At 39.1% G+C, this 25,631-nt stretch overlaps 1 protein-coding gene across 1 annotated transcript; it reads left to right on the forward strand.

Annotated features, from left to right (window-relative positions):
- Positions 1 to 10,503: 10,503 nt before the first annotated feature.
- On the forward strand, positions 10,504 to 11,727 carry LOC311500179 (G-protein coupled receptor 4-like; the record flags this gene model as incomplete). The annotated part of the gene is made up of 3 exons (XM_084561416.1): positions 10,504 to 10,689; positions 10,925 to 11,103; positions 11,220 to 11,727. The coding sequence occupies exons 1-3, from the start codon at positions 10,537 to 10,539 to the stop codon at positions 11,725 to 11,727; spliced, it is 840 nt and encodes a 279-aa protein (XP_084417542.1). The 5' UTR covers positions 10,504 to 10,536.
- Between the last annotated feature and the right edge of the window lie 13,904 nt (positions 11,728 to 25,631).

Genomic DNA, 25,631 nt, shown 5'->3' on the forward strand with positions numbered 1-25,631 from the left:
AACACGCCATGACCCCCCCCCCCCTCCTCTGTTGGTGCTATCACTTTATTAGGTAAGTGAATTTCTATAATTATTTATATGTTAAGTGTTTGTGCCCAACATAGCTGAACTGTTAATAGAAGTTAACTACTAGCCACCCAATGTTTTAGCCTTAGGCTAGCCTTCCAGCATAGCTCATGTATATTAGCGAGCTAGCGGAGCTAGCCGCTAGCTAACCGCGACGGACTCAACCGCGGAGTTAGCCTCGAGCTAACCGCGAGCTAACCTCGAGTTAACCGCGAGCTAACCGGGATTTAACCGCGAGCTAACCGGGATTTAACCGCGGACCCGCGGGACTTAACCGCGAGTTAGCCGCGGGAGTTAACCGCGAGCTAACGCGGAGGCTAGTGGGGTTAGCCGCCGGCTAATTCGCCGCGTTGCTAGCGGGATCTTATCACAGTCATCAAACCGGCACTGAAGTTAAAACATAATGTTGAAGTTTTACATTTTAAAGGGAAGATATTTTTAAATAAAACTGTGTCAAACTGAAAAATATATTATTCCAACACATAAAGTAGGAAACATTTCTGGCTTGTAACGATATAATATGATGTTTTTAATTAAATAAATAATGAGCTGTTGAACACTCATAACAGTTATATTAAGTATGTTACCTAACATTTTGTGGGTATTGTGAAGCTATCTAGTAGCTGTACTGTGTTGTTTGAAGTCTGGGGATCCTAGTGAGGACACCCCTCTTAAAGGTGGGGGTGTGACATCCCTCCCACTCTCTTCCTTTTTTGATGCTGGCTTTCAGGTGGAGCTGGGAGGGGTCTGCTGCATGTACCTGCCCTTGTGGACTCGGTTTGTAGAAGGGCATAAAGGACAACCCTTCTCAGTGTCTCTCTCTCTCAGCCAGGCCTACTGCATCCTCGTCATCCTGTTTGGTTTGTTGTACCCTCCATGACATCAAACTCACACCCATCCAGTCACTTTGAGCCTTGCAGCCAGGCCTTTAGATCACGCACACTTGAAACTGGACGTCAGCATCATCGGCACAGTCAAAATTTCCGCAGGAATTTTCTAGTTTTATTTTATTATTTCAGGACAATGCACATTAATGAACATATACAAAGTACATGTAAATGTGCCAGATTATAGCCCAAGGGCTAATTTCCATCTGTAGTCCAATGTAGGCAGGTTAAGTGTTAAAAGAATAATAAACAGAGGACATATTTTGACACACATAAGCAGAGTTAGTAGAAGACTTAGTATACTAATCAACAAAAAGCAATATAAGAGATAGGGGAAAAATAAATGAAAAGAAAGTTAAAAAAAAGATAAATAAAAGAGAGAAGAAAATGTATCTGTGTGAATTAGAGGTGGTTACATGTTTGGTTAGCCCTAAGCCACGTCTTGACATGATACTTAAAAGTGGCCAAGGAGGGAGATTCCCTTATAGATAGAGGAATTGTGTTCCACAATGCACTACCTTTAACAGATAGTGAATTGTGGCTAAACGAAGTTTTCCTGAAGGGAAGCTCAACGTCCCTATTGACCACTGCTCGTGTGACCCGAGTCTGACGATATTTAATAAATTCTTGCAAGGGGGGTGGCGCTAGGCCATGTAGAACTTTATAAATAAGGCAACTGTATGAAAATTTACAAAAATTATCAAAACTCAATAGATTGTATTTCTCTAAGATGTTACAGTGATGGTATGTTAAAGTTTTTTTATCTAGAGTTTTAAGTGCCTTTTTGTACAAAAGCTCCACTGGCTTAAGGGTGATAGAGCCCGACATAGACCAGCTGGTGACACAATAACTTAAGTGTGAAAATATCATTGCGTGTATGAACATCAAGGCAGCGGCATCTGTCATAGAACCTCTAATTTGCTTAAAATTATAGAGATTGAACTTAATTTTTTTAGATATCATTTTTATGTGGTTTTTAAAAGAAAGATTAGAGTCTATAATGACACCTAAGTATTTAAAATCTGTCACTACTTCTAGCTCCTCTGTACCCAAAAACACCCCAGACTGCGAGAGCATAGAGGAGGGTTGCTTAAACAAATATAGACAAACAGTTTTTTTAGTATTCAGTATAAGACAAGATCTGTTTAGCCATGTTTGTATGTGTGTAAGAGCTGTGGAGAGCACGCATGCTGCTTCCTCTGGGTTTTTGGCTTTAGTGAAGATGACTGTGTCATCTGCATAAAGCTGGACGTCAACATTCAGACAGTGTTCAGGTAAGTCATTAATGTAAAGAGAAAATAAAATGGGCCCCAGTATGGATCCCTGAGGGACCCCTACTGGACACCCCATAAAAGCAGACTTAGAGCCATCTATCACAGTACATTGTTCTCTGTCTGAGAGATATGATTTAAACCAACTAATAGATTGAGCAGATAAATTAAAAAGAGACAGTTTCGACAGTAATACCTTGTGATTCACAGTGTCAAAAGCTCTGTTGCGATCAGTGCCGCTAACCACTCTTCCTAGCTGTGAGTCAGACCCTGGGAAGCCGGCCACACCCTCCATCAGCGACGGAGACGATGAACTGAGTGGTGAGTGGATTATTCCTCGACCAGTGACAGTTACTCTTGATTCCTCTGCTTCCCCTCCTCAGCCATCCACATCAGCAGAGCCCATTGCTGTCACCCCCCCCCCCCCGACTAAACGTGGACACGGAGGACCCTATGGAAGGACCCAGTGCAGCCCCCCTTTGTAGAAGCCAGCGTGAGGGGGCAGGGAGGCATATCAATCCTTATAATCTTCCTGTGACAGCATGGAGGAGGGGGAGGGAGACTGCAACTTCTCGGGTCCCTGGGTCTGGTAATATGATTTCCGCTATTTCTAGGCTTTGGAATTAGTTATGTTTTCTATTCTATCGACGGGACGCCGACAGAAAGTGGGGGGGGTAGATTGTGATGGGTAGCATTTCCCCCTCCCTCCTTTCTAGTTCAGCCACACCCCACAATCACCGATTGTTAACAGGTGAGACTAATTACTTCCTGGTCCCCTCTTGTTAAATTGTAGCTGTGAGCAGCCAGCAGCAGGTTTTGCCTCACTCTGTCCTGACTCCACGTTGTTGCGCAATGCCGATATCCAATTAAGGTGGTCCTGTCTGTCTTATAAATGCTGGCACATGCATTAAGCACACCCCTTGCATCTGTACAGGTGTGATTTCAGGAATGAGAGCTAACTGGCGGTGACTGCTCCCCTTGCTCCCCCTTATGCTGAGCAGCACTTAGTGTGGTGTGTATGTGTGCCAGATCAGACTTGGATAAATTGTTTGGTCATGTAGCTCACAGTTCCCAGGTACGCAACTTTTTGGTTTTTATGTTTTGTTAAAGACATCCTTCTCAGTGGTCTTCAGATTTTAACCATTGAAACATTACGTATCAACCATAGGTCTGTGATTTTATCTCCATGTTATGATACTCTAACATGTGCTTTTCATAACAGGAATGAAAGTGATGATGTCGGCTCCCGCATGACCTAGTTGCTGTATGTGTAAAGGAGGAGCTCTGGTTACTGCTGTTTTTGCCCCTTTACAAATTTATTTTACATTTCTATGGTTATATTGTTTTGGTTATTAATCTTAGATGGTTGATTTGATTGGTTTTATTAATTTAGTTATTTCGTTTGTTTTTTCTTATATTTTCTTTCATAAACCAACCTCTTGAGGTCGTGACATTTCAGCCCCTTTTTAGTGCCAGTACAGGTGGGCTGTTACAGGATTGCAGGTGGTGAGCCACTGGGTGGCGGGTTCCTCCTCCCTGGGTCTTATTGCATGCTTAAATTTGTTGTGTGCTAACCTGTGTGTTTTTTTGTGTTGCAGTGTGTGTGTGACCTTTTCTTCCACATACCTGGTGGTGGTGACCCCCCCCCCCCATTCCCCTCACTCTCACTCTTGCAGGCTTCCCTGACATTTCCCATCTTGTACTGGTAATCAGCTGTGTAGGATGTCCTTTTTTAGTAAATTTTATCTACGGTTCTGCAATAAACCTTAAATTTTAACTTGACCCTGTTTATAGTCACTAATTGACTTGTGTCTAAATAAATGACATATCTTTGAAACTGGAAACTCACGTCTCTGCTCCCTTTCTACATATAAGAACCTGTGAAAGTGGTGTATATTCTCTGGGTGAAATTCCCAGAGTAGCGTTGTCATATTAGCTGTCAGGGTTTTAGCCTTCCCTCTCCACATAATCAAACAATTTTCTCTGTTGTTTTGTACCATTGTTGCGTAAAAATACCTTTAAAGCAGGGGAATCAGTAAATGATGTTGAATAATTTTCAGCATGAACCATTAAAATGTGTGCAGCAGAGTGTTCGTTTCAGATATTTGTTTTTGTGTAGTCTCATTCCATTTTTGTCAAACCTGAAATAGTTTTTTTTTTATTTTTTCCCCCCCTGCATAATGGGTACTCTTATTTGTGTGGAAAGAATGAAACGTGGACTTGCAGCTGCAAATGCTGCCTTTGCCGCTGGTGTTTGCTTCAGAGCGTCTGACACTTATTTTCTGCACATTGTCTATTAGACAAAGGTTAAGAAACTGAGGTCAAGCTTCCACATTGTTTAACAACTACATATCTAAACAATATGATCATGTCATGAAAGGAAGACTCATCATTCAGGATTTGAAATTTAGACTTAGACTTAATTTGTATATAATATATATTCATTTCTGTCTCTATTTCTTTTACATGCGTTCATATGCAAATTGTTTAAATTTTTTGCTATTTCATTTTATTTTATTTTACTATATTTTTACTTATGTTTTAACTTTTTCTTCACCTATTTTTCTTTTTACTTGAGGTTCTCAAGTTTTTTTTTTTTTTTTTTTTTTATGTGCAACTGAGCTACTGTGACCAAACAATTTCCCTTGTGGATAAATAAAGTCTGTCCAAGTCTAAAAACTTTTTGGCTATCCAGTTCAGTTTCTAGCTTTATTTTGTGACAGGTTTTCTCGTTGCATTTAAGTTTTTACTCACTGTCTTTGTTCTTTTCCCGCCTCTGTGATTCCACACACCTGTCTTGTCTTGTGTCTTTAGTCTGCATGCCCCGCCCCTCATTGGTCTCACCTGTCTCTCATTATTCCGTTAGCCTGTGTGTGTGTATATAACCCTGCCTTTCCCTTTTCCAAGTTTTTTTGTGCTCTTATCTGTGTCTTTCTTATCTGCTTGTTGAATCCTCATGTTTCCTTGTTTTTCTGTTCCATTTGTAGTGATTTCTCATTTCCTCTCATTTCTCTCTTTCTTCTCTTTCTTAGGATTTTACCTGCTTACCCTGTAGTGCCTTTTCTTCCTGATTTTCTGTAGTTTCTCTTGTTTCCTGCTCCTGCCACAATTTGTGTCCTGCCTCTGGGTCCTACCTCGCCACCATAACATGATAACTTATATTGATAGAATAAAAAAAACTCTGCAGAGAGACAGAGTGCAGGGGCTGTCTATAAAATGCAACATTAAAAATCAGCTTGAGAAATAACTTCACTAATATTAATTTTGCATGTGAATCTGGTGGTCTGAGACAATCAAAGAACAAGAGTTGAACTACTGAGCTAGATTTCAAATAAAAACTACTCAAAATGAAACTGTATTTCCAAAACCAAGTGGTGCAGTATAAACCAACCAGATGATTTCAGTGACATTCTGCTTAATATGAATGTGAATTAGTCATTCAGTGATAATCACAATAAGAATGCAAATTAGGTAAAAGCTATATTATTTTACACTGTGTCGTGGTATGAGATAGTCTTGTCATTGCAGAACACAAGTTGTCAGAGTGATGTCTAACGTCACAATGTGATGCACTGTTGCGTAATTTGCATGCATTGCTTGAATTCAGCAATAAAGTTTAGGACTTTTAAATATACTCAAAGGTTAAGGGCAACAAAATTAAAATGTCATCTACACGTCCAAGATTACGCTTATCCTTAATATATCTTCCATACGACCGAGGAGGCCTTCAGTGCCCAAACATCAAGTGGTACTACTGGGCAACTCAACTGCGGTCCATCATGTTCTACTTCTCTTCCGAAAAAAACCCTGCCTGGAAGGACTTGGAATCCTACTCGGTGAGGCCTAGCTTACCACTTAACTTGTTTTTGTATTCAGCGGACCGGAAAAGTTTGAGAAAAAATACAAACAACCCTGTTGTACTAAATATGATTGACATCTGGTTCGATACTTGTAAATATTTGAACATCAATCCGTCTTGGTCACGTTTTAGTCCTATTTGGGGTAATGCCTTTTTCAAACCAGGGAGTAGTGATCCAGGATTTCGAACATGGGCTGAAAAGGGATTAAGGAAAGTGCAAGATATGTACAGAAAAGATAACGTATTTATGTCCTTTTCAGAAATATCAACCAAATATAACATCCCAAAAATGCATTTCTTTAAGTACCTTCAAATTAGGAATTTTATATCGTCATCTCAACATTATTCATTGGACATACCTATTATTTCCTCATTAGAGACAGCAATTACAGGACATTGTTATGGTAAAGGTTTAATTTCATCGCTGTATGATTTCCTCATATCCGGGTCTGACGAATCTTCAAATCATAAGTTGAGACAGTGGAACGAAGATATAGGGGATGAAATATCACTGGAAAACTGGAAAGGGGCATGTATGGTATGGTATCAACTTTATTGTCACTATAACAAGTACAGCGAAATTGCGCCACTCGACCCGTACATATACAGACAATACATACAATAAGACAGACATAACAGGATGAGTGTTTGGTAATAGTTTGGGTAGGAAAAGGGAAGAGACAAGAGGAGAGGGGAGGAGAAAAAAAACAGCTCCCAGACTACACTCCTGGGGAAGTACCAGAGGTGGAAAGTAACGAAATACATTTACTCACGTTACAGTATTGAGTAGTTTTTTTGTGTATTTTGTATTTTTCAAGTAGTTTTTAAAATCGGTAATTTAAATTTTACTTGATTACGTTTTGAGTGAAGTATTGTATTTCGCTACATTACAAATCCCATCCGTTACTGAGTAAAAAAAAAAAACGTTGACTAACGAAAACCGAAAAAAAAATCGCGCCCGGAACCATGTAGTGAGTGACGTATGGTCAGCATGTAGGCTACCACTACCAAGCGCCAAGTCTTTCTGTAGGAGATTGAGAACGAGATGGAGGTGGATCAGAAGAGCGACGACGGTTCAGAGACAGTTTGATTGACAGTTGATTATTTGAAAAAGTTTTATGGGATGGTCAGAACTAAAATTGCACATTATCCCTTTCTAAGGGTCTTACATGTCATGTGTGACATGTGTTATGTTGTCATTACATGTGTATACATTTGTATAGATTTTTATACATTTGTATAGATTGTTCTTTAATTAAAAACTAAACAGTTTTGGATGTATGACCCCTTGTCCTATTTTCACTACATGGGAGAGATCCCCCGCCCCGTTCTAGCCTACATGTTTTTTTTTTTAAATGTAACTAAGTAACTTTTATTTAAAATACATTTTAAATTAGCTACTTATTACTTTTACTTGAGTAATTTTTCAGATGGGTAATTTAATTTGTACTTGAGTAATATTTCATCCAAGTATTGGTACTTTTACTTGAGTACGATATTTTAGTACTTTTTCCACCTCTGGGAAGTACAGTGTGGGACCGGGAAAAAAACCTCAGCAACATAAGCACAAATGAGCACAGTATACAACATGAGAACTCAAAGACAACTTGCACTGGGGGAGGGGGAAGGGGGTGTGGAGGTGTTCCAGCGCAGACAGGCAGCCACCAGCAGACCCCGCCTGTTGCACTGGAGTGGGGCGAAAGCGGCGAAGGCGTGGGTTTGGGTTAGGGAGGTGAGGGTATGAAAGCTCAGAAACAAACAATTAACAGCAACTTGAAACTTATTCAGTATAAATGGCTGATGCGTACATACATAACCCCAGTCAAATTGCACAAGTTTAATGATAACATCCCTGATACATGTATTAAATGCAATGAAGCAAGAGGAACGTTGTACCACTGCGTATGGGAATGTGTCAAGGTGAAATCCTTCTGGCAAGATATTGTTAATATGATTGATCGAGTATTAGCTAGGAAGTTACCGCTGGACCCCAAGCTTTTTCTTCTGGGTATATATCCAACTATCCCACAACTACAAAGTAAAGAATCTAGATTTGTAGATATGTGTATATTACAAGCCAAACGTATAATTTCCCTTAACTGGATAAATGTTGATGGACCAAGAATTGGCAGGTGGATCAAAGAGATGGCATCAAACATGACAATGGAAAAGATAACATACATTATTAGACAGAAGCAACATGTTTTTGATGGCATCTGGAGACCTTTTATATGTTTTTTAAGACAGGATGCCAATGTTGGTAACATGCTACAGCAGGAGGCTCTGAGAGAGTAGAATGTCCATGTGGTGCGACATAATGTCCTGAGAAACGCCCTTGAAATGCATCAGTGTTACAACTGTTTCCAATATTTATCTATTTAGTTAATCAAAGTGAGGGTGTGCATATATGTATATGTATGTGTATCTGTGTCCATGCGGGCATGTATATACGTTTTGTATATATTTAATTTGTATTTATATGTTTTTTTGTTTTTATTTATTATTATTATTTTATTTATTTGTTTTGTTTTGTTTTTTGCTCTATTTTTATTTTATTTTTATTGTTTTAATACCTCTTTCTTATATTTTTTTGAGGGGAAGAGGGGAAGGGAGGGAGAATAGGGAGGAAAAGTTTGCTTTGTTGCATGTAATAGTGGCCTACTAATTTATTTGCTGTAATTTGGTAGATGACTTTTTTTTTTCTCAAATGTATTTATTAGTTTTTTGTTTGCAAACACTGACCACCATGTATTTGATTTATAGTTCACATCTGAACATGGCAATGTAATGGGCTACATGTTATTTACTATGTGTCTCAGTAGTTTGTGGGAAATCTTGCAAGTCATACGTCTGTGTGTGCAGATACCTTTAAACAGCACTGTATATGTCTGAATTTCAGTTTTTGTCATGAACTCCTTAAGCACACAGTGTTATCAACTCCTCAGTAAGGAAAGCAGCTTTGGTTGTCCCAGCAGTCGCTAAATGACACTATCATCTAATTTGCATCATGGACCATGTGCATGTAGTTGTAATGGACGCTGTAGGAGAGTGGAATTATGTTGTGGACATGTCGTGCCCAACTGGACCAAGACAATGCTCCAGTTGGGCCAATAACACAGATATATAATGAACTCTGTTCCTTACTTGTGAAGTCTTTCTTGGTCCAGATGGTGTCTGAGGCATCTTCACTATTGTGTCCGTGTTGCAGTGGATGTGGGGTTTCTTAAACAAATTTGTCCATCTTAAATACTGATCGTTGTGGTTTCCACCAACTCCACCTGATTGTCCATAAAGTTTCAATGGTTAACAAAACAGTCAGTCAACTACCATCATCGTTTAACTAATGCGGGTCAATAGAAGTCGATGACTGTCCAACTGGCTTTTAATGCGTTTACGAGGTAGAACCTGTTGCTACACAATGGCTTCCAGTTGGAGCTACATACTAATGTCTTCTGATGATTGACATCATCCAAAATTCAAAGAAATTTAGAATATAATTTATTCAGTACAGAATCACACCCCAACTTCAAAACACCTTCAGCAGGTTTCATTAATCATTACTGTAACTTGGTTGTTTGATGATAGGTAAATGAGCTGCTGTGTATACATCAATAAAATTTTCAGGAAAAACATGTGACGCACGAAAAATGATCACACTGCATCTCTCTAATCTATAAATTTACACAAAAAAAAATATCTTTTGCAACATAAAAATAAAGAAGGTGAAACAAACGTTCAAACTGGACATTGACTCTCCATGAGTAAGGAACAGAGTTCATTACATGTCTGTTTGAAATGATTCTTGGATGATATTCCTGTAATTTTATGATTATAACTGACCTCATATCTCACTTCCTCATATGAGCAGATTTACATATGTGAAACCTGCTACGTGTCACATTCTGCTGTAGACTGTTTGGATGGAGAGGACAGAACCAACACGAGAGTGAGAGACTCATTCAGGTGAGATCTGACAACTTTTAAAAGGTAAATACTGAGACTATCTAGTAATGTTTGATAAAGTACATGTATCCCATGTGACTCTGAAACCAGTGTACAGATTGGTGATTGGTTTTATTAAAAGTTATGTTTGAAAGTTGGAGATCAGTGGTTGGAGCACAGAGTGGGTCAGGCAGATCGTTCAAGCCAACAAAACTTGACGAGATGACCGTGGTGACGGGATAAGCTAAAAGGATTCAAACAACAGGAAATATGAAGAAAAACTAAGAGAACTAGTTCACAATTTACCTATCAAAGAGATTTAGTTCACATACGTACTGAACACCTTTATCCTGCAGTTGTTTCTTCCTTCCTCCTTGTTTCACTCCAACATTTATACTGTACTAAAGGTATACTGTGTTCAACGTACACTTCAAAGCTTCATGGACATCACTGAATGACATCAGATAGATAATCTCTCTAATCTCTCAAACACCAGGATTCACACTGAACAATGGGACATTTCAACATCAGCAACAACAACACCTGCGTTGCTAGTGGCAGCTATTTTGACAAAGACGCCTTCATCTTAAATGTTTTTACATTGATCATCATCTGCATCAGCCTTCCTTTGATCCTAGTGGCCATCTACTTACTCTCTTCTCTGGTGAGTCCATTATAACAGATGTATGTATTTATAATGATGTGTTGTGTACAGTCTGTCAGGAAATGATTGTCTTTGACTCATCTCAGGTGTGAAAGTCTTGGTACATCTGGTTCTTAGATGGATAAATGTCTCTGACTGCAGTTTCTGGGCAGAGCCAGATGTCATATTTGGAGGAGGTGAAGTTCAGAACATGTTAACAACTGCTTTAGTTAATTTTACCAATGTTTTCCTGCAGGTCAGAAAGGATCACGGTGCTCCAGTCTACATCATCAACCTCCTCATTTCTGACATCATTCAGCTCCTCTACATGATTGTTTGGGTGGCTGATCAGAATTTCGCATCATTTTTCATTTATGTTCATCGTTATAGTCTGTTGTCCAGCGTTGGCTTCATGGTGTGTATCTCCCTAGAAAGGTAACTATCTGTCTGATCCAGTTTGTGTGTATCTCCGTCTGTGTCCAACCATTTTATTAGTATATAATTCTGATGCTCCTCAAAGACTGTCTATGTGTGTCTGTCTTTCATTACAGGTATTTGCTCATCGCCTGGCCGCTGTGGTACAGATTCAGACGAACCATCAAGACCTCTGTGGTCGTCTCTGTCCTAGTCTGGATCCTTCCTCTTGTTTATTTTCTCCTAGTATTTCTCTGGAGGGATAATCATATGTCAATCGTCACTGCCGTCTTCTTCCTCCTCCCCCTTCCTCTGTTCATCTTCTTCCTGGGTGGGACTCTTAAAGCCCTGTCTGCATCCCTCAGTGTCCCCTCTGATGAAAAACGAAGAATTGTGTCAGTTTTGGTCGTGGTGCTGCTTATTTACACACTGATGTTCCTGCCCACTGTCGTTTTGTATCTGTCAGAAGATGCCGGAATTAACTCTAGCTTCACCACTATGTCTGTCATTCTTCTTCATTTGAGTCCTCTTGCAGACTTGATTTTGTACATTTTCATTAGGAAAGGAACCACAGACAAGCTTCTGGCCTCACTGTGTTGTTGCAGAATGCAGCTTCAGGAATCACCAGATGAACAGCATGAATAACGACAGCATGTACACAGTCAGCTTCATGTTGGCAGGAAGTAGAAGTTTTAGTTTAGTTGATGTAGTAGGAGGCAGTGGCCAGCAGGTGGTGCTGCTGTCATTTCTGACTGCAGAACACAGAGATCCAGGCAGAAGTCTGCTGCATGTTGCCTCCTTTTAAACCAGCTGATCACCATCATTAAAATGAGACAGACAGACTACCACAGGTTTTTATCAGTGTGGATTAAACTGGTTGAGGTTTGAGTTTAGTTGAGTGACCCTGCATCAGTGTATAGTCTCTGGACTGTCAGTTCAGTGGGTTGAGGTTTTTCTAAAGACACAGCAGCAACTTCTCACGCTGATATAAAGTTTTCCTCCTGATAACAATCAAGACAACTGAACCGCTGTTTATCTGTCACTGAGCTCTGAACATGTGGAAATCATGACTCCATAAGTCAGTAAATAACAGAATGATAGTTTTATTCTTTATTTAAGGTAGAAAGGAAATTCTCCAACATCTTATTTTAAATGTTTCAAAGAAAAGAATAATAATCTAATGTATAAACATTTAGTGTTTCTCTTTTCTCAATATTTAACTTGATTTTCATAATTACTGGAATAAAATAATATAAACTCACAGCTTTTAGTTTTGTTCCAGTTCCAGTTTGTCATCCAGTTGCTTTCCTGACAATGTGTTGTGACGGCCGCTCATAGATCACACTGCATCTCTGTAATGTATGAAATATTTGGTGCAACATAAAAATAAAGAAGGTGAAACAAACCCTCAAACTGGATTGATAGAAATTCTGTTGTATAAGTTTGAAGTTCTAAATGATTCTTGGAGGATGTTTTATTGAAAGAATATCTGCTGACGTCTTTCATGATGATTCCGTCCATCTGTACATTTCATGATCACATCTGACCTCATATCTCACCTCCTCATACGAGCAGACTTAAATGATCAGAAACCTACTACGTGTCTCATTCTGCTGTAGACCGTTTAGATGCAGAGGACAGAACCAACACAAGTGAGAGGAACTCATTCAGGTGAGATCTGACAACTTTTAAAAAGGTAAATATTTTAACATATGCAGAGATTATTAAGAAAGAACAAAGAACTGCAAAGAGTCTTTAAAGTAAATCTATAAACTAAAGCAGCAGTGAATCTGAATTGTTTTTTAATAGAACTGTACTTCCTTCAGGAATTACTGTGCTGTTTAATTTTTCACTCATAGATGGTTTAGTTTGTAAATTTCTTAAAATAGAGACAAATCTGAATCAAGAATTAGCCTGAGCCCAAAGGGACACCTTACAAATACTTGTTTTGTCTAACCAACAGTGAAGACGTCAAAACTGTTCAAATTAAATGAACGTTAGTGAAATGATTCAAAAGAAAAGCAGAAAATCTTCATGAAACATTTGTCTATTCATTTACCAGCACTACTTGTAGATACTGTTGGTAATTTTCATTAATGAAAAATAAACTTTTCATATACTGTATTTAGCACCACATTAACAAGAAACAGACATAAACTCTGACTCGCTGATCATGAACAGATTTCTAGAATCTACTTATCTATTATCAATCATATTTCTGTCACAGATTAAATGTTTCTGTGGGCTTTGTTCTTTTTTTACTGTGTCCTCAATAACGAGTGTTGAAAGCTTCTCTGCTAAATTTAGTTGACATACGTACTGAACACCTTTATCTCAGTATAGTATGTTTTAAACGTCTAAGTTATAAAGAGTCAGTCTGTGTAGTGTGTAGGACTTTCATGACTTCCTATTTTTTAAAGTGGACTGTTATGTGATGAAAGTCAAGTCAACACTGACTAGTCTCTGATGATGTCACTAATAAAAACCCAGTAGAAAGTAATGAAATCAATATTCTTGACCTGAATACATATGCTGAGAACAGACAGCTCATGTGCTACATACTGTGAGCTGCAGATACACTGCCTGATCAAAAAAAAATAAAAAATCTCCACCTGGATTTAACTAATCAAATAGGTAGGAGCCTCCTATTGGATAATTACTGCATGGGTGATTATCTTTCAGCTGACAACAAGTTATTTAACCCCAACTGATGCAATGAGTAGCTTCTCATTTCTTAGGCCTCGTCCACACGTACGAAAACGATCTTTTCTCTATCCGTTTTCCCTGGCATCGTTTCAAGAATATCTGCGTCCACACAGATCCGTTTCAACACGACTGAAAACGCTACTTCATATTCCAGGCCTATAGGTGGCGCTGTTTCAGTTTCAGAAATTCACCAAAAACGGAAAGGAAGAGGCGGAGCATGCGCATAAAGCTTGAGCGCTGTTAACAAATTGGCTTTAGAAGAAACCAAACTCAAGGAGAAATTATATTTTGCCCTAGTAACCATAATAGGCTCAATATCTTCTCCAGCAGGAACGCGAGCATGTAGTCCGCCATTGTTGTTGATGTTGTTATGAGACGTCTCGCGAGATATAAGAGGTGGAAGGCTGCTCGAGGGGTGTGGCGATGGTGGCGATGACATCATCGTATGCGTTTCTCTCCGTTTTCCTCTGTCCACACAAAAACGCAAGAGCTGCGTTTTCGAATTTTTCCACCCTGGGACCCGGTTTCAAAAAAGTGCGTTTTAGGGCTATGCGTTAACAGGATTCGTGTGGACGATCGGCCAAAACGATGCAAAACATCTGCGATTACACCAAAAAGCGTTTCTGTGTGGACGGCCCCTTAAACAACCATGTCTAAAGACACATCCTGTGGTTGTGGAAAAGATGTTTGAGAAGGGTCAAATCATTGGCATGCATCAAGCAGAGAATTCTCCCTGTGTCTGCGTGGGTTCTCTCCAGGTACTCCACCTTCCTCCCAACGTCCAAAGACATGCTGGTTAGGGTCATTGGTGATTCTAAATTGGCCGTAGGTGTGAGTGTGAATGGTTGTCTGTCTCTCTGTGTTAGCCCAGTGATAGACTGGAGACCTGTCCAGGGTGGACTCCGCCTCTCGCCCGATGACAGATGGGATAGGCGACCCTTAAGAGGAACAAGCAGTTACAGAAGATGAATGAATGTTTAGAAATTCTGTTTTTCATTTCATTGCCTCAGGGCAACATTGTGCGATAAGGGGTACTTCTTAAGGGGTACTCCTTTACTAACAGTGTGTTTTATATATAATCATACATTATTTCATGTGCAATTGTATTAGTATTCCCATTGAATTTGACTTCTTTTAAGACATTTCGTCTGAAAAATGGACGTGAGATGGTTCTAATGTTGGGGAAATCCCATCTGACAGCAATGACAGTGACAGTGTTACACGATAATCGTTGTATTTATATGATTGTTTCAGGGCCTATGCAATATAAAAGGGCAAATAAATGATCTGTAATGATTAGAGCAGTTGTTTCATTTAAATGGCTGAGCCTCTGTGTTCATTCCTTAGGTTACTGCAGTCATCTGCACGTAGAATAGATATGATTTTAAATACACTGTCCTAGAGTGTGATTATCAGATGAACAGCATGAATAACGACAGCATGTACACAGTCAGCTTCATGTAGGCACGAAGCAGAAGTTTTAGTTTAGTTGTTGTAGTAGGAGGCAGTGGCCAGCAGGTGGTGCTGCTGTCTCTTCTGAGTTCAGGTTCTTCCAAGTTCAGGTTCTTTTTAAATCTCCGACTCGATCTGTTACCTGATATTGTCTTAGTATCACTTAGTGCCATTGTAATTTTTTATTTTTTTATCACTTAAGTTTTTATTGAATTTTCACATGTATATAGGCAAAACAACAACCATACAGCAAACAATTTTTCCATAACAAAGATTTCCTGGACAATTTCCAACCACTGCTCCTGGTTTGGAGTGTTCACATTGAGCCAGTTTCTTGTGACCGCTTTCTTGCTTGCCGCAAGTAATACTTTAGTCAAGTACATATCTTCTCTCATTACAACCTTCCCAATATTCCCTAGATACATCACTGGACAAGTATTTGGGATTTCATATCCCAAAACATTTTTTACAACAGAGTTAACATTTTGCCAGTATGTCCTCATTTTTATACAGTTCCAGAAGATGTGTGTATGGTCTGCTTCAATACTTCCACATAATCTCCAGCAGTCTTGTTGTATAGCGAGCTGCCTGGATTTTATCTTTGGTGTTATAAAGTAGCGAGTTCCAGCAGAACAACCTCCATATTAATGAATTTGTTGATGTACATTGTGTCTCACACATGTGGTACCACTCCTCCTCTTGTATTTTGATTTTTAGTTCTGCTTCCCATTTTGCTTTTATATAAAGCGTTGAATCCTTCCTGCTCTCACCCAGAGCTCGATAGAAGGCAAAGATGGGCCGAGACCCCTTCTGTTTGTATGAATCGATAATAACTCCAATCACCTTATTTATAGTTTCATTTGACCTTATGTCTTTTGTGAAATAATCTCTCAACTGCAAGTATCTATAAAAGTTTTTGTTTTCGAGGCTGTACTTTGTCTTTAAATCTTGGAAACTTAGGAATTGTCCACCTTCTGATACTGTACATATTGCTGTCATGCCTTTTTATGTCCATTCTTTGAATGTTGGATCATACATCCCTGGCTTAAACTTTGAATCATAGGCAAACCACCCCAGATTGCATATATCTCTCTTAAGTTTGTATTTTCTTACAACAGTGCTCCATATTTCAAGTGTAAATGCTACTATTGGGTTATTAGCATGTCTCAAAGCACCTATCAAATGTTTATCCCCCACCAATATCTGGGTTTGAAAGCCCTGTACTTCCCTTTCAATTTCTTTCCATTTAGACTCATAGTCAGGTCTATACCAACAGGCCAGATACCGAAGTTGAGCTGCATAAAAATATTCTGTGAGGTTAGGTAAAGCCATCCCCCCCTTGCTTTTAAGTAGTTGAAGTGTCGTAAATTTTATTCTTGGTTTTTTACTATTCCAAATGAATCTAGAAATCATCTTGTCCCAAGCTATAAATTTGTTTTGGGGGATATTAATTGGAAGGGCTTGAAATAAATATAATAATTTAGGTAAAATATTCATTTTGACTGTCTGTATTCTAGCACTGAAGTCTTCCATTGTAAAATTTATTTTTAATTTCCTATGGACATCTTTCCCAGTAGAAGAGAAGACTGATATACCCTCTACTGCAATGCTTTAAAAACAGCTTCTGTCGCCTCTTCTCTATTCTCTTGTCATGTACAAATCCGATGAAACCGTAATAGCTGAGACTGAATAACACCCCTGAATGTATGAGGTGGATGAAAACTTGTTCTGTGTAAGAGGACATTGGAATCTGTAGATTTAAAATTAACTCTAAGATCAAACTGTCCAGTCTGTTGGAAATCTGGTCCTTGAAATGTGGCAGTCTCCAAGAAATTCATCTCCTCCTTATGAACAATAATGTGCATTGAGAACTGGTACAAATAACCCAAATTCCTTTTCTGAATAAATCCAAACCCTCCATGGCTGTGCTTTATTTGGAAACATTTACCATTAAACTCAAAATCTTTTACATGCCTACCCTGCAGCGCCTTTTGTTCCTGATTTTTTACCTTTTGTTTTAAAGTTATTTTGTTTCCTGCTCCTGCTTCCCTTTGGGTCCTGCCTCACCACTGTAACATAAGTAAGAATGCATACAAATTATGAAAAGCTATATTTTCTACTACTACAATGTCTTGTAGTATAAGATTAGTCTTTAGTGTCTTTGCAGAACACAAGCTGTTTAAATGTCTTACCATTGTCTATGTCATCACTTTATAGCACTGTTGCAGCATTTGCATAAACTGCTTGAATTCAGCAATAAAGCTAAGGACTTTACAGCTACATTCAAAGGTAAAAACAAATGTAACTGTCATCTTCCAAACGCTGACCACCATCTGAACATTGCAATGCAGTAGGGTACATGTTATTTATTATGTGCATCAATACTTTGTAGTAAATGAAATAACAGTCTCGCCAGCCAGTAATACGTACATGTATGCAAATACTTGTGTCATGTCGGATGATGCTATGTCTAATTTCCATCATTGACCATGTGCATGTAATTGTAATGGATGCTGTAGGAGAGAGGATTTTTTATATATATAAATATTCAAGATTTCTTTATTGTCAATTTCTGAATACGTTCACAACATACAGAAAAATTGAAAACAAAACAGGACAGATAAGACCCAACGACCATAACCAAACCCGCCACTCTGAAACAGAGTGTTTCCATGTTTAAACATTCAGTCTGTTTCTATCTCTGTGAATAAAGATGACAACAGAAAACAAACTCAGCACTTTCTACATTCTTTATTCATGCATGTTTGTTAGTTGGATGTTCTAGTAGAAAATCTCCCAGACTGATTGATATTGATGATGATAATGTGATATTGATAGTGACATTGTTCAGCTTGATCACTGAAACAGTCTTAATGTGATAATCACTGACAGCTGATCATGGACTGACATATACACTGCCTGGCCAAAAAATAAGTCGCCACCAAAAAAAATCACCTTTAGTTTTGATTACAGCACACATTCTCTGTGGCATTGTTTCAGTAATCTTCTTTAATGTCACCAGATTTATTTCCATCCAGTGTTGCATTAATTTTTCACCAAGCTCTTGTATTGATGATGGGAGGGTCTGACCACTGCACAAAGCCTTCTCCAGCACATCCCATAGATTCTCAATGGGGTTAAGGTCTGGACTCTGTGGTGGCCAATCCATGTGTGAAAATTATGTCTCATGCTCCCTGAACCACTCTTTCACAATTTGAACATATATATTCAGGAAACCGATAGGAACCAAAAACAACTTCTGTAACATTAATGTAACATTAATGTTTTTGGTTCCCATCGGTTTCCTGAATATATACGGCATTAACTTATAGTACTTTGTAGAAGACACTTAATAAAGTTCACTCCATTGACTCGTATTGGTTCACGGGACAGAGTTGCCTCCTCCAATATGGTGGCGATGTTGACGTATGGTCCAGCGCTCAATGAGGTGTCTATGTATATATGTCTATGGTGTTTAATGCAAACTACCTGTATCGTACTACATCGCCGTCATGTTGGTTAATAAACCAGGTTATCACTACTGACCCTGCGTCATTCCTTCAAGCACGAAACATGGTGTCAGAAGCAGAGGATTTTGGAACTATCACGCACATTTTTTCAGCCGAGATTTTTTATATTTGTGGCGAGGACAACTGAGCCACCTAGCCTACAGAGCTAATCAGCGAACATGGCGTATGGATTTCGGCGACCCGATTCTCTTGTCTTTAAAGGCAACATCAGTGAAAGTGGGGGATCTTCAAACAGGAATACGAAATTTTCATCGCGGCGGCACACTCTGACAAGCCAGCCCGCACCCGTGCATACATTCTCCTCAATTTGGCTGGACCAGAGGCCATTGAATGTGAATGGTCTTTTGTGTACGCAACGGAAGTGAGAGCACCCGGCGAGGGAGGACAAGTCCTCGTTCCCGCTGAATCCAAGGAGGATCCCGAATGCCTGAAAAGAAAGTTTTGTGAGATATGCAACCCACAGTCCAATATTACAATGGAAAGACACAAGTTCAACACACGCAATCAGAGATCTGGTGAGACCATTGAATCATATGTCAGTGACTTGAGAATTAAAGCAAAGAGCTGCAACTTTGGAGATCTATGTGAAGAGCTAGTTCGGGACAGACTTGTCTGTGGCATAAATAATGACAATCTGAGGAAAGTGCTATGACTTGACGCTAGCCAAAGCAGTCTCTGTCTGTCAAATATATGAGATGACGGAAGAGCACAACAGCACTATGCCACAAATGTTGATGCAGTCCAAACTAAATTCATGAGAATAAAAAAGCATGATAGAGATAATGTGGACAATCACTCAGAAAAATACTGCAAGCAGAGCATTGCTAACTGCAACAACTGTGGAGGCAGTCATGCGGCCAAGAGAAACAAATGCCTAGCTTTTGGTCAACAGTGCAACGCCTGTAAAAAATGGAATCACTTCAAAAGATGTCTGTACAACAGGGCCACAATAAGCTACAATCCAGTAGAGTTGTTCATCAGATTGAACCTGACCAAGCTGATAATGTTGCTGATAATGCAGTCTACGTTGATGGCCTAACATTGCAAAAGACTGTTGAGTCTACAGACGTATACGTAACCGAAGAAGATGAAGCTTTTGTTACTGCACATGTCAATGGAAGTCCAGTTGAGCTGAAAGTTGATACTGGTGCTAAGTGTAATGTCCTGTCAATTCAGACATTTGAACTGATGAAGAGAAATTAACAATTTGAAGTAAATATGAAACCCACAAACCTTGTTGCATATGGGGGCAGCAAAATTAAAACTGTTGGTCTTGTTCAGCTACAGTGTCACCTACAGGGACAAACACACACATTGTCGTTCTTCATTGTTCATGAGGATGTTTTGCCACTGCTTGGTCTACGTGCATGCAGAGAGATGGGACTTGTCTCATTCAACAAAGATGTTCATCAGTTAAGTCCTACTAATGATGATCTGTCGCAGCAAATTCACACTGAATACAGCGACCTCTTCTCAGATGGGAAGCTACCTGTGACTTACTCCATGACGCTTGATCCAGAAGTGAGACCTGTTGTTCGTCCTGCACATCACAACCACATCACCCCATGCGCACTGTAGAGGAAGTGGCTGCACACATGTCAAATGCAACCGTATTTTCAGTTGCATCTGACATTTTCAGTAGATGCAAAAAATTCATTTTGGCAGATTCCTCTTGATCACAAATCCTCAATGTTAACCACTTTCAGCACCAGTTTTGGTCGTTACAGATTTCTGCGAATGCCTTTCGGACTCAACTCAGCCAGTGAGGTCTTCTAGCGCCCCATGGAACAGATTTTTGCTGGGTATTCCTGTGCAATTATAGTTAATGACATACTCATTGGCGGTAAGACAGTGGATGAACATGATGCTAATTGAGAAGAGTGCTTAACCGTGCCAGAGGGGTGAATTTGAGACTCAATCCTCTCAAGTGCAGGTTATGGCTGAACCAAGTCAGCTATGTTGGTCATGTTTTCTCCAGTGAATGCCTCAAGGCAGATCCCTCCAAAACAAAAGCGATCAGTGAAATTCCAACACCAACAGATGTTCCAGCTCTACAAAGATTTCTTGGGATGGTTAACTACCTTGGAAAGTTTATTCCCAACTTTAGTGAGCTTACGGCTCCACTACGACAACTAACACACAAGGACACAGCATGGATATGGCATGACCAGCAGCAAAATGCTTTTGAACAGCTAAAAACACACGTGTCTGGTCCACCGGTTCTGTCATACTACGATGTGAATAAACCTGTGACGCTCACATGCGATGCTTCCCAGTATGGACTAGGTACTGCGTGTCTGCAGGGAGGAAAACCTGTAGCCTATGCTTCACGCACTAACTGATACTGAAACCAGATATGCACAGACTGAGAAGGAGCTGCTAGCAGTAGTTTTTCCATGCTCAAAATTCAATGACTATATCTATGGCAAGCCAGTGACCACAGAAACAGACCATCAACCCCTGATCACCATACTAAAGAAGCCTATACATGCAGCTCCAGCAAGACTGCAAAGGATGATGCTCAGACTGCAAAAGTATGACCTCACACTTGTATACAAAAGTGGCAAACTTATGTATGTAGTAGACACACTGTCTCGAGCTCCCAGAAGCTCAACTGCTCAGGAAGCTGAAGCGGAGGACAGCTTTGATGTGATGACAGTCAGCTTTGTTTCTTCTTCCCGGCTGTTGGAGTTGAAAGAACGCACAGCAGATGACACAACTCTGCAGACTCTCAGCTCCATCATCAGACATGGATGGCCTAGCAGACCATCCAGCCTTCCTCATGCTATCCATCCCTATTATCCTTTCAGAGATGAACTGATTATTGAAAATGGTGTTATCATGAAAGGTCATACACTCAAAAAAAGGAAATTGGCTAACTGTTATGTTTACTAAAGTGTAACATGTAGTTTGTAAGAAATAATTTCATGTTTGCAATATGAACGTGATTAAATCACGTATAATCAGCATGAAATCCAACGACTTTGCATTTATTAGATTCATTCACGTTGAAATAAACGGAGACAATCACGTTTTTACGTCATCGCGAGACGTTATCGCGAGGCGAGAAGAGAATTGGGAAGCGCGCAAAGAAGAGACCTGGGAGATGGCATGTTCATGGAACAGGTAAGCAGAATTTCGTTATCATCCATCTGAATGTAAACGAAATGCTATGCAAAAACACTGTAAATACCAAAGTCTTTTCGCCATTTTCACATTTTTTTTATTTAAGGGTATTTGATATTTTTAATCAGACTTAAAATACCGACCGTCATCATGTGTATGGCTATAGCTAATTCACGGGTGGAAGTAGCGAATTATATTTACCGTCATTATGGTAAGGTCGTTTGCTGAATTTGTAATTTTTTGAGTTTTTATTTCTTTAAATGGGTAATATTGCCGAAGTAAAAGAGCCCCAGAAGAGACGTTGCACTCAGCTGACGGAAAACGCAACGTTCAATGTTAACGTTTGCTGGCTGAGACTCAGGTGTTTGTGTGTGGAGGGATGAAAGCTCGTCAACAGTGAAATAATAGACTAAAATGAAAGATGGCGTCCATATGGGTTACGGTTGAGGTTAGCGTGCCGTCGTGTCATCGTGCCTTATCAACTGGTGGCAGCTACCACATTCATGTTAAATGTTCCACCCTGCCAGCACCTCCAGTGGGCTAAATCAAACACACCCATGATGGTGCATGCTGGAACTTGCTAACATGCTAAAATGTTAACGGTGGATATTCCAGATGACTTCTGAGTTTGGCCTGTGTGAGTACTTTATGTCGTCTGTGGCAACAATCCCCGATGTGTCTGCAAGTGTTAAAAAAGTTTGGTGTATGCGGTGGAACAGAGAGGACAAGAAGACTGGTTGTATGATGCATTGAGAGTGAATGAGCTGAACCTATGGAGCCAGATCACTGACATTAAAAACTGTCATTGAAAACAGAATTTGATAAAATTTGAAAAATCTCAATGCCAAATTCTGTTTTCACTGCCAGTTTTTAATGTCAGTGATCTGGCTCCATATGAACCCAGAGAGGGGGTGGAGGCCTTTGTGGTGCACAAGACTCAGTGTAGATTATATAAGAAATGTCAGTCTATTTAATTTGCTTGTTTTAATAATGCCCAGCACCCAGTGAGTTGTCCATAGCTCTTATTTATGGTTAGTCATTTGTGTTCAGTTGTCTTTAATTTGTTATTTCTGGTTTTGCTACTGAGGCTACACTGAGATCGTCAGTTGTATTTATAACCGGTAATAAATTGTTTGCCTGGCTGCAGTCTGCCATTTATAGAGATGGATCTTTAGAAAAGTACTGAACTTAAGGACAAATCTGAGTATTCCTGTTTTTGGTTACTGTATACCTCTACTTAACTACTTTTATCTCAGAGGCAAATATTGTACTTTCTACTCCACTGCATTTGTCTGATTTTAGTTTAGTTAGGTTTTAGTTACTTGTTACTTTTCAACAGTATGTAATATATCTATATAATATATATCAATAAATGAAAACTAGCTCCATTAACATGCATTAAATAATTATAATCCAGTATGTATATTATTCTGAAATGGGTCGTTGTGCATGATGAGTACTTTTGAGTATATGTTGATGCTAACTTGCTTGCTTTTGTACTTTTACTTGAGTTAAATTTTCAGTGAAATTTCAGTTCTAACAAGTATTGCTACAATGTAGAATTACTACTTGCAGTGCATGTTAAGCCCTTGTATACTTTTCCCATTTCTCTTGCACCCTCCTAGATCTCATCATCTTCTGCCTCTGTGCTCTCTCTCCTCTGTGTGTGTTTGTGCCAACTTATCATAAACATTGATAAACATTTTTGTTTATTAATACAAGATGTTTTCCTATTGTATTCTAAACGTAATAGCCTACAAAAGGTTTCATTTGGATATTCAAATCACTAAAAATTTTCGTTCAGGGGAGCGACCCCCATACTTTTTCCACTACCTGATTGTTTACAGGTCTGTCAATGATTATTTGCTAATTTAAGCTTCATGGACATTAACTGATTGATCTCTCTTTTTTTTTTTCACAGCAGTTTGTGACTGTAGTGATCTGTGTCATTATCTCACCTTAAGACTGTCCTGTGTGACCGCACTGACTGCACCTGTGTCTGCCGTCTATCTGCACCAGTGACTGACTGCAGGTTTGTTTTTATTTTATTTTCTGGCAGACCTTTTTCGCTCTACTTGTTAATCACTGAGAAAATTAAGGACAGCAACAGGTTCTGCTCTGCTAATCCTTCTGTTTACATCCATTGAATGGTACTATGTACTGGAGCTGTTGAGTTTTCATTCAAACTACTGTTCTTTTTGAGACTGATTGTACTGTTCATTTGAGATATGATGATGGAACATGGAGAAACTGGGCTTTTTGACTCTTTATACATGATTTTACTATTATCTAGATTTCTGTTTGTCTTCATCAGTGCAGTGATATCTGACTCATACTACTCTTTTTGATCTTTTTTTTCACAGCAATTTGTGACTGCAGAAGTGTCCTGTGTCATCATCCGACCTCAAGAGTGTCCTTCGTGACTGCATAGACTGCATCTGTGTCTGCTGTTCAACTGCACCAGTGACTGACTCTAAAAGTACAAAGTACAGTAATCTTTCTGTTAGCACTTAAAATAATTTAAATAATTGAAGCAGTTTGCTGTATTTTTTTTGTCAGTTTTTCAAAAAAAGAGTGAAATTTTTATGTTTGCAAGCCAACTGCCAGTTGATTATTGCCTCTTTTGGGAAATACATTTTGATTGCAATATCACCCATTTGTTTTGTTATGTTTTCACCCTTGACACCAAACAAACTGTAGACTTCGTGAAACTTACACTAAGTTTCAGTTACTGTTCACTGTAACTATATTTGTATTGTTCACATTACTCAATAGTAATTCTTTGAATGAACTTAAAAAAATCATGGAAAGTATTTCCACATAATTAAATGGCTTTCTTTCAACATTAAGCAATTCTGTTGAGCTAACTTGGTTTACTTGGGTTGGATTAACTTAATTTACTAGTATAATTTTAAATTTATTATACTAAGTAGGACCTAACCTATATAAATAAGTTGTTCTAACTCAAATAACTTAAGTTTACCCAACCCAAGTAAATTAAGTTGGACTCACTCCTTGTAAATACATTGAATCAACCATAATAAATTAAGTTGATTCAACTCAAGTACATTAAGGTGGACCAACAGAATTGTTTAATGCTTAAATAAAACCATTTAATTATGTGGAAATACTTTCCATGATTTTTTTAAGTTCATTCAAAGAGTTATTTTTTTGAGTGTAAGGCTGTCATTCCGAAGTCTTTACAAAAAGTCTACACTGGCATTGTACACAGAGGACATCCTGGTGCAGAAGCAACTAAACGGAGAGCAAGGAGGATTGTTTTCTGGCTTACAATGACAGACGACATTGACAAAGAACATACAGTCATGCTCAGTGTGTAGCAGCACAAAACCACATCAGCAGAAAGAACCATTCCAGCTACACCCAGTGCCAGATCTTCCCTGGTCCACTGTAGCAACAGACATCTTTGAGTGGTGCAATCAGCTGTACCTAGTTTTGGTAGACTCATATTCAGGCTGGTATGAGATTGATTTACTCCGTGATGCTACATCAGCAATAGTCATCACCAAATTCAAAAGACATTTCTCAGTTCATGGGGAACCACATACACTCATATCTGACAATGGTAGATAGTTCACGAGTCAGAGCTTTAAGGACTTTGCTACACACTGGGATTTCACTAATGTCACGAGCAGCCCAGAATATCCTCAATCTAATGGTTTAGCTGAGAGGGATGTTCGCAGTGCAACACAGCTTATGGAAAAGTCTCATGGA

Source organism: Chelon labrosus (assembly GCF_963514085.1).
Source record: "Chelon labrosus genome assembly, chromosome: 15".
NCBI classification, from domain to species: Eukaryota; Metazoa; Chordata; class Actinopteri; order Mugiliformes; family Mugilidae; genus Chelon; species Chelon labrosus.